The sequence below is a fragment of the Ictidomys tridecemlineatus genome, chromosome 11 (assembly GCF_052094955.1).
Source record: "Ictidomys tridecemlineatus isolate mIctTri1 chromosome 11, mIctTri1.hap1, whole genome shotgun sequence".
Lineage (NCBI taxonomy): Eukaryota > Metazoa > Chordata > Mammalia > Rodentia > Sciuridae > Ictidomys > Ictidomys tridecemlineatus.
Genome location: NC_135487.1, coordinates 31,390,887 through 31,407,067, shown reverse-complemented (window position 1 = coordinate 31,407,067; position 16,181 = coordinate 31,390,887). Strand labels below are relative to the sequence as shown.

At 47.4% G+C, this 16,181-nt stretch overlaps 1 protein-coding gene across 7 annotated transcripts in view; it reads right to left on the bottom strand.

Moving 5' to 3' along the window:
* The window catches only part of Cfap57 (cilia and flagella associated protein 57), a 70,414-nt gene that overhangs the window by 17,026 nt on the left and 37,207 nt on the right, over positions 1-16,181 (bottom strand). For all 7 annotated transcript variants that reach the window (XM_078026077.1, XM_078026078.1, XM_078026080.1 and 4 more), the window contains 8 exons: positions 15,451-15,544; positions 14,441-14,631; positions 13,701-13,874; positions 12,545-12,703; positions 10,668-10,811; positions 5,301-5,417; positions 3,877-4,011; positions 3,650-3,793 (listed from right to left, as the gene is read on the bottom strand). In XM_078026077.1, the coding sequence (XP_077882203.1) occupies positions 3,650-3,793; positions 3,877-4,011; positions 5,301-5,417; positions 10,668-10,811; positions 12,545-12,703; positions 13,701-13,874; positions 14,441-14,631; positions 15,451-15,544 (1,158 nt within the window). The remainder of the gene's footprint in view (positions 1-3,649; positions 3,794-3,876; positions 4,012-5,300; positions 5,418-10,667; positions 10,812-12,544; positions 12,704-13,700; positions 13,875-14,440; positions 14,632-15,450; positions 15,545-16,181) is intronic.

Genomic DNA, 16,181 nt, shown 5'->3' with positions numbered 1-16,181 from the left:
AAGTACTCAGCTGCAGGAAAAATCTGACCTGAGCCTGGGAAATGTGAGAGAGACTAACTTGGCTAGAGGATGCTAAGGTCCATATATATGGAGGTTTCTAAACAAAGGGGCTATACCTAGCTAGGGTGACCAGAACTGCCATAGGCCTTTGGAACAGCCTGATGACCCTGGCTGTTCTTTCAGACACCCTTGATGGGCAGGGCAGAGAAAGAAATGTCTGTAGCACCACCTTCTGGCAGGCTCAGAGTCAACTATCTTGAAAAAAAGCAAGCAACAGATGTATTCATTGCTCCAGTAACTTGGAAACCTGGCATCCGGTGGTGTCTTTCTGGAACTCACAGTCGGTGGCATCTCCATCTGTCTAATTGCACAAAATGAACCATCTCAGACTCCTTTTATGCTCTTCTTTTCACCTATATCCTGTGTTTAAGACATTTCTATTTGTCATTTCTGCTCTGAAATGCCTTCTGATATCATAACTTGCCCCTTTCTAAGGGGCAAATGCCCTCTCATTTACCTTTAATGCAATAGCAATCTCCTAATGAGTTTCCCTGCCGCCTGACTCTTTCTCTACCTGCCTATGGAGTGCCTCCAGTCTGTCCACCATGCCAAAGGAGTCCATCTTTACGAAACAAAGATAACATCCCTGCCAGCTTAAGAAGTCTTTCAGGTCATGGATGTGCTCAGGATGAATCTCATGATCATGGCATGGTGTGGAAGGCCCTTTTCAACCTGACTGTAGACTACCTACCATTTCAATGGGACCTTTCTCTCTACCCCAACACTTTGCAACAAACTGAGGTCTGTGGACTCATGGGGTCTGCAACCACCTCTGTCCCCCCAAGACCCTCTCCTTTCTTTTTCTCAGGTTATTCTCTCTTCCCCTAGTTGGTCCCTGACTACCCTCTATCTACCCTGAGCTTAGCTCAAATGCCACCTTTCCTCAGAAATCTTCCATGAGTCTCCAAGGCATAACTGCACTCCGCTTCCCCCCATTAGCCCACTGCACTTCGATATACTAAATGGAGAAGAGATTACTTGAACCTGGTCCAAGTTTCCTGGGAGGAGCTTCTTGAGGGTAGGGACACCCTCACATTCATCTTGGAATCTTCCATGGCTAACACAAACCTTGCTGTATACGAGGCTCTCAAATGTGAACTGAATGAATGTGTGTCCTAGATGTTTGTATTCCATAGCAACTCTAATTTCCATATCTGCAAGTATGCTGAGAATGCAGCAGGGAGGCCCCGAGCTCCTATCTGAATATACAAATGAGAAAGTGGCCTCATTTTTTGTTATTTTCTAATGAGTAGCTCTCAAATGCCATGTCCATCCCAGCTTTCCTCAGCCTTTTGGATTAAGGTGCCAGGGACCCAGCAACTGCAGACACAGTTTCAGCAGGATCCTGACAAACTCTTGCCAAAGGAGCAGGAGCACTTGAACACCAGCTGGGGGTCTGGAATCAGTTGTGCTGTCCCTTCACCCACCCCCAGGAGCAGCTACCCTGGACCTTGTTATGAGGGGTTTCTAGGCTCTCCCACTTGGTTTCTACCTTGGTTCCTATATGCAGTCTTTGTTAAGAAGAAGGGAAGGGAAATGACATTTTTTATACACTTATTCTGTCCCAGGCCAGTGCCTTGTACTTTACAAAGGTTATCCTGTTCAGTCCTCATAGTAACCACGGAGGTTAGTGTTTTCCTCTCCATTTTATAGATAAGGAGGGCATCTCCTGGAGAAGTCAAGGAATTTACCCATGTTCTGCTGGCCAAAGAGTGGCAGAAGCAGCATAACTCAGATCTACACAGTGACAGTGCCCATTTGCCTTCCATATCCTGGCTAGGAACATGATTCCAAGCTGAGGTTTGCTTGCATAAATCCTGCCATCTGGCCTGGCCCTGGCCCAGTCCTTCTTCAATTTTAACATCAAATAAGGAAACAATTTTTAGCATCCAGAACAGCAGTTCGAAAGTTTTCCTTTAAAAAAAAACCTTCCTAACTTTTTGCAAACAGAATCCTACACAGAGCCCCACTGTGATCAGCAAGGAGCCTCTCTGGTTGAGGGGGAATGAACTCTGAGCCTGCCCACAGGGCCCCTTTCTTGTTCCCTATTGTAATCTGAGTCAATTCTCTGGATCCACAGGACTGCAAAGCACCTAGGCTTACAATGCTGCTTGGGAAGACACTCTTCTGGGGACTGGGCTTATGGGAGGGGCTGGGCTGGATAGGAGCTCTGCTGTATCTCCTTTTCTCCCCATCTCCACCCTGGCTTGGGGGGAACAGGAGAGGAAAAGAGGACAGATGCCTGCCCTGTCAGCCGAGTGTGGACTCCTGCATCCTATGACCAGCCTGTGGTCTTCAGTTCCTTTCTTCTCTCCTTTTAGGACTGACATTTGCTTTGGACATCTTGCTTGGCATAGAGAAAGGGACCCAGTCTTCAGAGGATCTCTCCGGCCTGTGTGCCAGTACAGGCAGGGCACTTGAGACTTCAGCTATGACACCTGCTGACAAATATTCCTCTGTCATTCTGGTCCCACTGCCCAGTTTGTTACATTCTAGGGCCCAGGAATCTCTCAGTGCTCTGGGTACTTAAGGTCCCTTGCAATGGCTCTGTGTGGGGCTGTTGGTGCCAAGGGTCCTGCCTACTGGATCTACTCCCCTTTCTGGGCGTCTGACTGCTTTTGTGGCCCAGAGTTGAGTGAGGGTTTGATGGAGGAGGTGGGGCTGGTTGTAAAATGACCTGAGACCAGCCATGCCTGGGTCTGGCCTGAGTTGCAATGTGCTCTGCCTAGCTATGTGTGCACTACCCAACTTAGGTTCTAGTTTCAATCCAACTGCAACCTGTTCCCATTCCAGCATTTTAATTAGGCTATTAAAGAAATGTAAATATAAGAAGGTATGTGTTTTATAAATGTGATTCTGATGTTCTCTTTTGATATTAATTCACCTTAATTGCCTCAGATGATACTGATACCAAACAGAAATCTGGCAGGAGCCTCCTGACCAGCAGTCCTGACAACATGCTTAGGTGAGGTGGCAGTATTGGGGCCAGGCTCTCTGAGCAGCCCTGTGAAGGATCCTGGAGGTTGGGCATGAAGAATTTATTAAGTCAGAGTGGGGCCAGCTCAGGTGGGTGTGGTTTGCTCTGGACCAAGAGATAAGGGTAGAGACCCATGGCATCAGCAAAGTGAGAAGAGGCAGGTGAGACAGGCGTGTCCTAGCAGGAGTGAGCATCAGAATAAAAAGCAGCAAAACAAAATAAGATGAAACAAGAGTTGGAAACGGAGGAGAGAAGACCGAGAGAGTGACTTAGGAGAGCTAAAATACTGTGGATGAAGGTCCTGAGGGACAGGATGGTGAGAGGAATGAGTCAGGACACAGGTGTGCTTTGGATAGAGATGGGGCAGGAAGAGGAACAGGGATGCTGGTGAACAAGGGGGCACAGAGATGCCTAGGAAGGCTTCTTGGGTGGGCTCTTGGCCATGGTCACAGACAGGGCAAGTTCTGAGTGCACAAAGGACAGCAGCCAAAAGGGAGCTGTAGGGAAAGCTAGTGGGTCCTCTGGATGCCTGGGGAGCCCCGAGGATGGTGGTCTCGGAGGGACTCATCTCGACAGCTTGGCCTCCTGGGGGGCAAGGGTGGGTGCTGGTACCTGCATGATGCGGACGTAGTCGGTGCGGTGCAGCTCGCTCTCCTTGAGCACCTTCTTCTTGATCGTGGCCAGGTTCCTCTCCAGGTGCTCCCGCTGGCGGGCGTACTCCTGCTGCAGGTCTGTGTTCAGCCCTGCCATCTCCACCTGATGGAGCCCAGGGGGTTCTCAGCAAGGAGGGGAGGCTGCAGAGCACAGGGCAGGGCAGGGCTGCAGGGGAGGCTGCTTACCATGTCTGCCCGCTGCACGTACTTCTCAAACAGACCTCTGACCTTCTCCTTCAGCAGCGGGGGCTCCTGGATATATGCCACACAGTTGTGAAGGTCTGTCTTAAACCATTTGACCACTGCTTCCAAGTCCCGCTCCTGCAATTAAAGACATTTACTTTGGGCATGGTGGGCCACACTCCAGGTAGATGGGCAGAGGCTGCAGACAGAGGCAACGGCACAGAAAGGGACAAGAGACATCTCTTCTGGGACTTACAGTTGACTGCCAGGGGATGCACTAGGCATGGAGACCTACAGAGCCTAGTGGCAGCACTGAAACTTTTGTGCACCTGCCTGGGCCAGGCATCTGAACAGCCTACAAGACCTGGTGCTTGATCCTTGAGAGACCATACACAAGGCTTCTTTTATTGGCTCTGGAATCCTTTCAGGACCATGGGGCTTAAAAGGTGAAAGGAGGCCCATGTGTCTACTCATATTCCTCTAGAGCCAAGATAGATGGTAACATCACTCTCTGGCAGGTCCCTGGCCAGGGCTTGCGCAGCTCCCCTTATGAGCTCATCTAGTGCTTACCCCTCCTGACAGTAAGGAGACGTGGAAGGGTATCGAGATAACTCCACAGAACTGGGCTGCTTCTTCGGCCTATTTGGACTAGTTCCCCCTCTTCAATCATGTTTCTCTGATACATGTTTTCCCTGACCCTGACCTAGAAAGGGTATTTCCTTTCTTTTCACTCTTCTAGCTCTTTATCTATATTCCATAATTTTTTACCTTGCATTACAATAGGCACATGCCACAAGTCACCCATTAGCCTCTCCAGCCTGTGAAGGGCAGAATCTGAACCAGCTCATATTTATAGCTCAGCAGCTTCTAGTAAATGTTTGATGTGGAGTAAATGCTTGAGGTGGAGGATGGAAATTCAATCTGATTCAGCAAATGTTACCAGGTGGCTAGTGCTGGGGGTGAAGGTTCAACTATGTCCTGGCCCAGGACCAGAAGACTCAGGATGCACTAACAGCTATGGGTGCTGGATGAATTTCTTAACCTCCTAATTATTTGGGCTGATTGTCCTTATTTATAAGATAAAGAGACTGGTGCAGATGATCTCTGAGGTTCTCCTAGCCTCATCAATCTTTTTGTCATAAAAACCCTTAAATACTGACTACAAATGCCCTCCTGAGAATGTTCTTCTCCAGGCCAAACAAGGCAAAAGCTAAGAATGTTTCTCCAGTACTGTCTTCCTACCCCTGATCACTGTTTTGTCGTCTCAGATGAATTCTGAAATCAGGCAGCACTGTGGGCAAATAAAGAACTTAAAATGGGAAGAGTGTTTTAGCGATGGGCAGGCTGTCCCTGAGAAGCCAGCTGCCCACTGCAGGCAGGTGCCAGATTCCAAGTGCAATCGTGCCAGACTCTGAAAATCCTCACACCTTCTGTTTCTCTTTGCGCATCTCTTGATCGGTGGCTCTTAGTTTCTGCCACAGCTCTGTGATGTTCAGTTCCAGTTGCGTGTTCTGTTTATGAAAACGCTCCAGCTCGGCTTCCATCTATAGAGAACAAGGGGAAAACGCGCCAAGAAAAAGAAGGTGAGAGCTCGCAAATATATTTGAGAACTGAAGTCTTCCAGTGTATATGTGCCCCAAGATCAGGGTATTATTTTTCAGTTTCCACCTGTATCCTCTGGAACGAAGCCTTTCTTCTTACTCCCCACCATCCTAAAAGCCCCCACCTCCTTGGCTGATGTGGCAATTCAGGGCCATGGATATCTATGGCTTGATGGGAAGTTTCCCACTTGGCCAACTTCTCTTTCCTTAATTGCTGATCCCTTTCTCAGATTCCTTCTAACTCCATGACTCTCAAGTACCGAAGTCTCAAATGTAACACGAGGCAGGTTCTCCAGGGAAGCATCCTCTTTGCTGCTTGGTGTGGTTGTATGAGTGAACCTCACCCTCAGGGGCCACAGTCATTCTAAAGCAGAAAGCTTAGTCTAAGCAGAGTTTGAGGGACCCGCATGGCTCAGAGGTATACCCAACCTAAGGCATAAAACTGGAAAGAGGAGGTTAAGTCAAAACCTCTGTCTCATCATTCTATTGAAAAGGTCTTAAAAAGTATAACTGAGGGGTATCCCATCTTCAAAGGAAGATCAAGAAACCACTAGGGAGCTTCCGAAAGATTTTCTGTACATTGGTTTATTTTATTAACTAAAGATGTGTCAATGAGGGCTGGGTTATGGCTCAGCGGTAGAGCGCTTGTCTAGCATGTGTGAGGCTCTGGGTTCGATCCTCAGCACCAAATAAAAATAAATAAATAAAATAAAGGTATTGTGTCTAACTACACCTAAAAAAATAAATATTAAAAAAAAGATGTGTGAATGATAACTGAAACTTCCCATTAGGATGAGATGGGCCGTGTGTAAGCTTGCAATGAACTGAATTCCTGCTAAAGCAAAAGGTGATACTTGATTTGCGCCCGAAATTTGGTGGTCCTGTTACTAGGGACGCCTAGTGGCGGGGAATGCTACAGCTCATTGGATGTTTTTCACGGCTGGATGGAGTAGCCTCCAAGTCTATCCCAGGCCCTTTGCTCAGATTCAAGGCTCTTGTCTCTGTGGGCTACCAGAGGCCCCACTGAGTCACATCCATGTTCTAGACATAAAAAGGGATGCTTTTAGAATTATATTTTCTTTGTTACTGGGAACATTGTATTTTGACAGAATAGCCCTTTGACACAATAACCTGGCATAAAGGTGGCACTCAATACATACCTGAGTGAATGGATGGCAGTGTGAAGGGCAAAGGAAGCCATGTGGGTGGTGCAAGGAGAGGGTGAAATGACCTGCTTCCGGAAGAAGAGTGATAAGATAAGCAGGGAGTGTTAGCAAAGCTATGCAGAGCCACCTTGCACAGGATGACAGCAAGGGTTGTTTCGGCACAGCTAGAGAAAGAACGTGCCCATTGGAAAGGTCCGCCCAGCTGCTGTGGGATTAGGGATGTAGAACTGATTAAGAGGGAGTCCTGTCTTCCAGAAGCCTCAGGACCAGAGGGATAGGAGAAGTAAGTGGGAAGTGAGGGAGCAATGGGAGAAACAGAGAAGGTGAGCAGGTGGCCCCCAGAAAAGGGATGCTTCAGCTGGCTTTCGTAGGAACAGTAAATATTAGAGAACAAAAGGGAAGAGAGAATTGCAGGCAGAGAGCAGCCTACACACAGAGGACCAGAGGCGCGGCAGCCTGGTGTACCTTTACCAGTGGTCCCTGGTGGCTGCAGGAGGGGGCAGCAGGAGAAGGGGAGGGGGAGGGAGCTGGGAAGGTCACCTGAGCTGGGTCACCCAGGATCCAAAGGTAGAGGATCAAATGGTGAGAAGTTTGGCCTTTATCTGAAAGCTCTGGGGGGGCTGCCAAGGTTTTGCCAAGAGTGGCATGAGCTGCCTGATTTCTTAGAGGCCCTCATGCAGAGGTTCCAGTGAAAAGAGCAAAACTGGGTCCAGGGAGACCAGCCAGGAGGCTGCTGCTGGGGCCCAGGTGAGAGATGATAGTGTCCTTGACCAGGCAAAATGTAAGAGAGAAAGGGGTTTCTCCAATTTGTAGGGCTCCCAAAAGTCATGCCTGAGTGCCTATCGTCAACTGTGCCTCTCTACAATCTTAAGTCAGCAATGACAAGTTGAGTTAGAGTGGAAGAGAGATAACAGGACAGCATTTTAAAAATCTCTGCTATATTTTTCCCCTAAGGCAAACCCTCAAATTATTATTTTATAGAAAAAATTATGAAATATGTGAAATTTGAGTATTTATCTAGACTGCCAGAAGGCTAGCTTAGTAGTTGGAAGAAGCATCTTTTTCCTAGCTCGGCTTCCATCTATAGAGAACAGGACTCCATCTACGTTTCCATGCTATTCATCATACTCAGTAATTCTCAATGTAATGGGGGAGGGAGAGGGTGCATCCCCACCTCCTGCTCCCACAGGATACTTGGCAATGTCTGGAGACATTTTGGGTTGTAACACCCTGGGCAGGGGATACAACTACCTCCAGTGGGGAGAGACTAGGGATGCTGCCAAATGCCCTACAATGCAGAGAACAGCCCCCACAACAGGTAATCAATAGGCTGATGTTGAGAAACCCTTACTAGATGAATAAATTAATAATTGGAAACCCAAACAACAAGGATCCAGAAACCTTTCCCCTAGGAAGGAGAGAGGGACCCTGGAGTTGACAGTGAAAAGCTGGAAAAGTGTATATGAGGGGTGGTACCTGAACCAAGGAAGGCTATATGTTCATTCAGAGGTCTCAGCTATACACATGAACCAAGGGTTGAGGCCTCCTTCCTGCAGAAGAGGAACTTCACAGGAGATCTGCAGTGTGTGGGCAGAATAAGTCTGATCTCCAGAGGAAAGTTCCAAGGCCAGAGGCCCCTTGAAGGAACCAGACCCAGATATCAGCCCTGGTGGCATCTGGCATGGGGAGGAGGTAGGAGGGGCCTTATTAAAATCATTCTCAAGACACAAGCATATACCCTGCTGAGTATCAATGCCATGCTTGGCCCCTGTTACTGCTTGGGAAAGTAATAATCCCCCATGTATGCTGGGATGGAAAGTTAGCTGAGCTTTAGCAAACTGTGATCTTAAATCCAGGTGACAAATATGTCAAATGAGGAGAGAGAATTAGGACAGTGATTTTCAGGGGTCTGTGGCATACTGACCTTCCAGGAGAAAGGGGGCTCCCATCTTTCTCTTATCTTCTTGGGATGCTGCTATGGTCTGAATATATGTGTTCTTCCAGAATTTATATGTTGAAACCTAACCCCCAAGGTATTGGTATTAAGTGATGGGGCCTTTGGCAGTGATTAGGTCACAAGGGTTTTTGATTCTCTTAATGGACTCTGTGCCCTTATAGAAGAGGCCTGAGGGAGGCTGTCAGCCATCCCCCTTTGCCCTTCTGCTTGAGGGCACAGAGCAGTTGGAACTATGAGATATAGGCCCTTCCAATATGGAATCTGCTGGCCCCTTGTTCTTGAACTTCTCAGCCTTTACAACTGTGAGCAATTAATTTCTGTTGTTTGTAAGTTACCTGGTCCAAAGTGTTTTATTACTAAAAGGACTAATCAATTTTTAGGCCCTGAAGTCATTCCAGAATGGTAGGAGGCCCTGAGAAGGCAGCTCTGTAGTTAGGTGAGTTCAGAGAGAACAGCCTACAGCTGCTAGGGACACAGTCACTGCCACAGTCTCTAGATTCCTTTGTGCCCCCATCCCTGGACCAATCCCCACCTAGTTTCTTTACTGAACCTCCTAGAGAAAAGGAGTCTTTTCACTGGGCTGACCAGAACCCAATTCTAGCAGGGTCATCAGTGGTGACATACTTGTACCTATTATCCTTACTTAGCACAACCAACTAGAAGATGGAGGGGGAAGCAGAATCCTATTTTGTCTAGAGTGGTCAGAGAAGGTTCCCTTGAAGAGGTGACATACAAGCTGAGACCTGAAAGATGCAAAGAAGCCAGTCACGTGACAATTTGGGGTAAGAGCCTTCCAGGCAGAGGGAACAGCCCTGAAGAGATCTTAGGATGGAAAAAGCTTGGCTTGTTGTAGGGTCTGTCAGAAAACTGGTAGATGGAACAGGAAACAGAGGCTGGAGATGACACTGGAGAGCTAGGGAGACGCCAGGTGGTGCAGGGCTTGTGGGACTTTGGATGTTATATTCAGGGTGGGATAGGACACCATTCATTAGGGCACTTTTGCTCTGACCACTCCCTGGAGACCGGGCTGAAGCCTGGAGTAGAGACCAGATAAGAAACGGTGGAGGCTTGGGTGAGGATAATAGCAGCAGGGAGGAACAACGGATTTGAAATATCTTTTGAAAATTGATTAGATAGATGTTAGTGTTGGTTTGAATATCGGCTTAAGAGAAGGGATGAATTAAGAAAGACTTCTAAATTTCTACTTTAAGTAACTGGGTAGATCACAGAACCATTTTCTTTTTTTTGTGCATGTGAGACAAGCACTCTACCAACTGCGCTATATCCCCAGCACCCTCACTGTACCATTTTTCTGAGAAAAAAAGAAACTGGAGAAAGGGTGAGGTTTTAAAATCAAGAATTTGGAGAGGAAAGTGGAAGAAAAATAAAGAATTCAATTTTAGATCAAACACAGACCTCACTGTAAGCTACTTTCTGCGCCCGGAGGGGAGGCTGTGAGGTAAATACATGTCACAAGGGAATGTAATGTGTAGGGGTCCAGGGGACAAAGGGGAACACTTATACCTCACTGAACTCTCAGAAACCCTTGTCCAACTGATCTTGCTTCTAATCTCTCCTCTCTCTACCTTCATCCTGTTTGCTTTATAGAACATATTCTTAACTGTGTCCTTCTTGGCTCAAGAGTCTTTGAGGACTTCTTATTTCTTATCAGATTAAGTCCAAACACCATGCCCTGGCCTGGGCCCCACCGTTTCCAGTTGAGAAACATTGAACTGGTGGGTTGTGCCAGGTGGTGAGGCCGTTGGCTGAGTATACACTGCCCTCTGGTGGTCGAAGGCCTGGGGCTGGTGTGCTGAGGGTAGGCAGGGCCCCAACTTATCCCAGAGCCCTACAGCAAGCTTCATTCTGAAGCATTTTACTTTCACACTACTGAGCCCTCAGTTGTGCCAGGGCTTTCCTTGTGGCATGGTCTGTGGAGTGGAGGCTGCACATACCTAGGGAGCAGAGAGGGACTAGAAAGGAGAGTTTACTTTCATTCCCGAGGCCAACTTGGAGTAGCGAAGGCAGAGAGAGGGTCTGAGAGGCTAGGGTGTCGCAGAGGGCTCTCACCTCCTGAATCTGTTCCTTCATCTCCTTGATCTCATTCTCTCGAGGTTCTATTTGCTTCTTCAGTTCTTTTATTTTGTAGTCAAGCACAAACTTGAACTTCTCTAGTTCTTGATTCTTCTTTTTCAGATCATAAATTCGTTTCTCCTAGGGGTAAGATGAGTGAGAAGTGAGAGATCACAAGGCCCTGGCACGTGGAATCGCTTTAGGGCAAGGAGTATAAATCCTGTGACTCTCCTGATTGAGGAGGCCCAGTCTTCTCTGCTCACTGGGGATACAAAGGCCAACTCTCCCCCACCAGGTCACAGCACTGATTCCTTAGCTTCTGTGCTTGCATATTGGGTTCAAGAGTTCAGAATTTACTTGTGGCCAGGAACCTCACTCTCACTCACTCACTCACTCACGCACTCACTCATTCACTCATGTATAGGTTTTGGGCAGCTGCATCTCCTTCCCACACTGCAGCTCTTCTACAGTGTGACCTTGATGCTTCTGTAGCAGCAGGTACAAAGTTCCTCCCCTTGCATCTGGCTAAACTTAAGACTTACTTGTCATTTAGCAAATATACCTGAAGGGAGGCTGTGTGTCTTTCAGACTCAGTCAGAAAAGTCACATGGCTTCTACATGAGTCTACCCATTTTATCAAACATTTACTGAATGAACATCTTTTGCCAAGAATTGGAATGCCAAATATGGGTGTGGCATAATCTGTCCCTCAGGAGAAAACAAGAGCTAGGAAGGCAGATGTGGAAACAAACACAACCTCAAACTGTGATAAGTGCTGTCAAGGAGGGGTGGTCTGTTTTGAGGGTGCTCGGCATACCCTGCTGGAGTGTCTGGTGGTGGCTCACAGGGGAAGTGAGAAGTGGGGGCTGGGGGGATGGGGAGGAAGGCAAGGAGTTCAAGAGTTCAAAATTTACCTTGTAGTCCAGGGTTGGCAAACTTAGCCAGGGCTAAATTTGGCCTGTTGCCTAATTCTGTCAGGTCTTACGGAACACTGCCAAGTCCATTCATTGGTATTTTCTTTATGGGTGATTTCACACATGATCTTTGGCCTCTTTCTTGTCTGAGAATCTGAAGAGAGCTTTGAGGCTCCCACCCAAAAGCCCAGACCCATACACAAACATTCATACAGAGAAATGGCTTGCAGGTTCTATCTCATTCAATCCTTATTAGGCCCCTTGATAGGGGTCTAAGAAATGAAGACTTGGAGAAGTTGCCCAAGGTGCAATGCTGGGCCTGACACTGAAGCCCATGTTCGCCCACAGGACAATTTCTGGTTAAGACAATAGATGCAGAGTATGTGGAGAGGAGTGCATGGAGTCTGGATTTGCTCAGAAGGATGATATTAAATTTTGCATGCTGAGATGGTATGGCCCTTAGAATGTGTGTCTGTGTTCTGAGTGCTTTGTGAGAAAGGCATCCCTAAAAGTGGTACAAGCTTCCTGGGGCACCCAGGAGGTACAGGTTCAGCTCAGGGGAGTCCCTCTCTGACCAGGGGGACCATGTGGGTAATATATTCACAGAGAGATACCTGGATCTGGGAGGGCAGAGGCCTTGGAGTCAGCTGACTGGGTTCCTGTCCCAAGTCCATCCTGTATACACTGTGTGACCTTGAATACTCAATCTCTTGGAACTCAGCAGCCATTAACACTGCATTGCTCATACCCTGGGGTTGTTGGCAGAACTGAGTGTGCCATGTTGACAGTAATCAGCACAGTGCCAAGTACACCACAGGCACCTTGCTGACCTCTTATTCCCAGAGATCAAGTTAAATACATGTGTTCCAAGAAGCCAGGGGCCCTCTCTTTTCCAAGCCTTGCCCTCATGGCTTGGGTCCCTCTGGACTGTGGCTGGGTAGGACAGGAGACAGTCTTCACCTTGTCTTGAATTGTCTCATCTCTCTCCTGGATCTCTCGTTTGAGGCCTTGAATGTCTTTCTCTAGGGACCTGATGACTGCCTGCAGCTTCTCCTGCTCTCCCTTCAGCATCTCAATGTCGTTGGTTCGCTCTTCAATCTCCTTCTGCAGGCTGCTGAACTGCAGAGGCAAATAGCAACAGCAAAGACCCCTGAAATCTTGGAGCTCATCTCCACTCCTTCCAAACCATGAAAAAAGCTCCCCATCACTGACCAACTGTGAGCTGGACCGCCTCTCTTCTGTCAACTGAAAACTCTGAGTATACAACATTTCTAAACTTTGGGGGGAGTGAGTTTTTGCAGAATTAAAATGGCTCAGAAATTTCCTAGGCCAAATAGATGATGGAATAATCTGTCTAATAATGTCCAGGTCCATCCCCTGTATGTGAGGATGGCCTCTTTCTGCACAAGAGGCTCCTGATCCCTGCATGGACTCTGGGTCTTCCATGATCACATTGACCTTAAAATGTTTGAATCAGTGGCCCACCAAGTTCACAGATGCTGGCCCTACCCAATGGGCCATCTTAGTCATGTCCAAGACTGTCCTCTAGACTTCCTAGCAGTATGATTTCTAATACGAAGAAGCAGGAGCTCACTTTGAACTTGGCTTCTGTAAGGCTAAAGGTTTTGGTGAAACTGTGACAATTCCACAGGGAACTGTGAATTGAATAGCCCTTCACTCGATCACCAGTGAACTAAAAATACTTGCTCTACCTTGTAAACAAAGCTCTTCTACCTGTCTCCTTTTCCCACCTGTGGAGCCTGAACGGGAGCCACCAGAGCCCAGGACACTTCCAGACTGAGAAGTCTTTATTTCCATTTCTAATTGATCTTACTTGGAAGTGAAAGCCCAAACAGAGTCTATCAGCCACAGGGGAGCTCAACATCACTGCCAAAAGGAGAGAGGCCAGATGGCTGCCTTTTCAGAGGATGTGGCAAGGTCTGTCTGCCCCCGCAGGAGCACCTGCCAGTGCTCCTTTCCTAACCTGCTCACTGGAGGTGAGGACATTCAGGTGAGAACTCTGCACAGCACCCAGGGCTTTCTATTCACCTGGCCCAGCTTTTTCTGCAATCCGGCACTTGCCCATTCCCAAGTCTCTCAGAGAACAGCCTGATACCTTTTTCCTCATAATGCCTGTTTCTCCCTTGAGCCGCAGGTTGGATTCCTTCTCTTCCCGAAGTTTTTTCTCGTACTTGATTTTGATATCTTGGATTTCTCGGTCTTCATCTTCTTCAATCTGCTTCTTGGTCTCTTCAAATTCCCGCAGCTGCTGCCTGACATCCTCCTGGGCCTGGCTCAGAGAGAGAGAGAGGGAGAGAGTGCAATCATGGGAGAAGGGGCTCACGGATGCCTCTGTGCTAAGAATGCCTGGGATGAGACTAGTCGCAGAGCCCTGTCATGGCAAATGGGAAATGAGTGTTATTACAGAAATGGAAACTGAGGCCATTTGTCTCCTGACATGTGCACTTTCTTCCTGTTTCCCATATTTCCATCCAGGTCAGGCTTCGGGCTCCATCACTTCAACCACACATTTAGCAACATCCCCATATCCTGTTTTGCCTCTGGTCTTGACACCAGCACCCAGGCGTCCTGTTTTTTCCTTCATAGAACTGTGACAGCTGTAATTTTATATTTTTTACTAAATTACTTACTTTCTCTTCCATTAGATGTAAGTTCCTTGAGGATAGAACCTTTTCTCTCATGCCCACCACTGAATTCCCAGTGTATAGCACATATGGGCACACAGTAGCTACTCAATGAATAGCTGTGAAAATACAACTGCTCTCCTTAAGCCAACCCATCCTGCCTTTTCTCTATGAAAGGGAGGCACAGTGAGATCTTAGTTCCTGAGAGTACCTCTTCCAGAAGGGTGGTTTTCTCTTGCAGCTTGGCCTCATAAAATTCAGTCAGTTCCTCCAGGGCTTGGCTTTTGGTCTCATCATTATCTCGGAGCTGTTTTTCATACTCTTCCTGCATCCTTTGGGACTTGAGTTGTAACTCCTGGTATTTCTCATATTCTAGAAGCAACTTTTGGTTGTTGCAACATTCTGGAGAGAATCAAGAGGGAAGGTATTTAAGGTCGGTGAGAAGACCAGCCTCAGGGGCATGCAGCAACCCTGGGTGCTTTCCTGCCCCTTCCATGCAGCCAGAGCAGCATCTCTGGAACCAAAATTCCATGCCTTCAGCCAACTCCATCCCTCCTGCCCTAGGCAGAAATGTTTCTAGGAAGGTGCAGAGGGATGTTTGAAGATTCAAGGCCAAGAAGACTAGCCTGAGTATGCAAAATAAGTATTAGTGTCCTATTTTTACAGAACAGTAAGCTGAGGTTCAGTCAGGTTAGGTGTCCCTAGAGCACCCCGCAAGTGAGTAGTGAGTCTGGGACCCAGGCAAGTCTATATCTCCTACCGGCAATGCAGTAGGTGTTTTTGTGTTTTGTTTTGCTTTTTTGGGGGGTACTGGGGATTAAACTCAGGGACACTAGACTACTGAGCCACATCCCCAGATCTATTTTGTATTTTATTTACAGGCAGGGTCTCATTGAAGTGCTTAGGGCCTCACTAAGTTGCTGAGGCTGGCTTTGAACTTGCAATCCTCCTGCCTCAGCCTCCTGAGCTGCTGGGATTATAGGTGTGCACCACCATGCCCACCCTATAGTAGGTGTTTAACATGGTTTTATGGAAGAAGTAAATACACAGGAGTGAAAACCACCGTGAATTCTGGGGGATGAATGTAGCCTGACCATAGACAGGGCCACATTCCCTGGTACTTCTGCTGTGTCTGGGGGACTCCTGGCATTTTCTCAACCTGTCTCCTTCCAATGCCAAGCAGCCACCCTCAGCCCTCATGGCTTCTGCTTGTAGGCTCACCCAGGTCTTGCAGCTCCCGGTTCTGTTTGTCTAGGAGGTCTTCTATGCGCTCACGGTGACTTATATCCTGCTTTTCTTTTTCTGTTCTTAAAACCTAAACCATAAAGTGACATTTTCTGATTTCTGCAATCTGCTAAAGGCACCACCAGGATGAGAAATAGTTTCAAGTGATACCCTCCTTTGCTCACAAACACACACATTTCTCAAGCTCTTATTGTGCACCATTGTTCTATGGAATGACGCACGCGCTATCACTTCCTCCTTATTTGCATTATATTCTGCTCTGAAAGTTCTCTACTTTCCCTGTCTATATACTTGCTAATAAATGGGTTGGTGAGTGATGAGTTTAGTTTCAGATATGTGTCAAGTGAATTTTGGGGTGAAAAAGTAGAGATTCATTCAAATCCCCTGTTGCCTGCACCTTACTCTCAATGAACTCCTTGGGATTAGCTGTGAGCTTCTAAAAAGTATCTTCTCTACTAGAGCAGGACAGATCCTCACAGGCTGAGACACTGCCATCCCAGGACTTAACTTTGTGCTAAGCTTATGTGGGGCACCAAAGAAAAATGTTTGTTGACTAACTGAATGGAATTACAAATGAATGAATGAATAAAATCAACAGCCATGGTTTTTCAGACAAACTCTCTGACCCACAGAGATAACATACTAGAACAAATTTTCTTGAGTAAAAGATTGGGGGCTTTGGATGAGAAGATCAGATAAATTTTTGT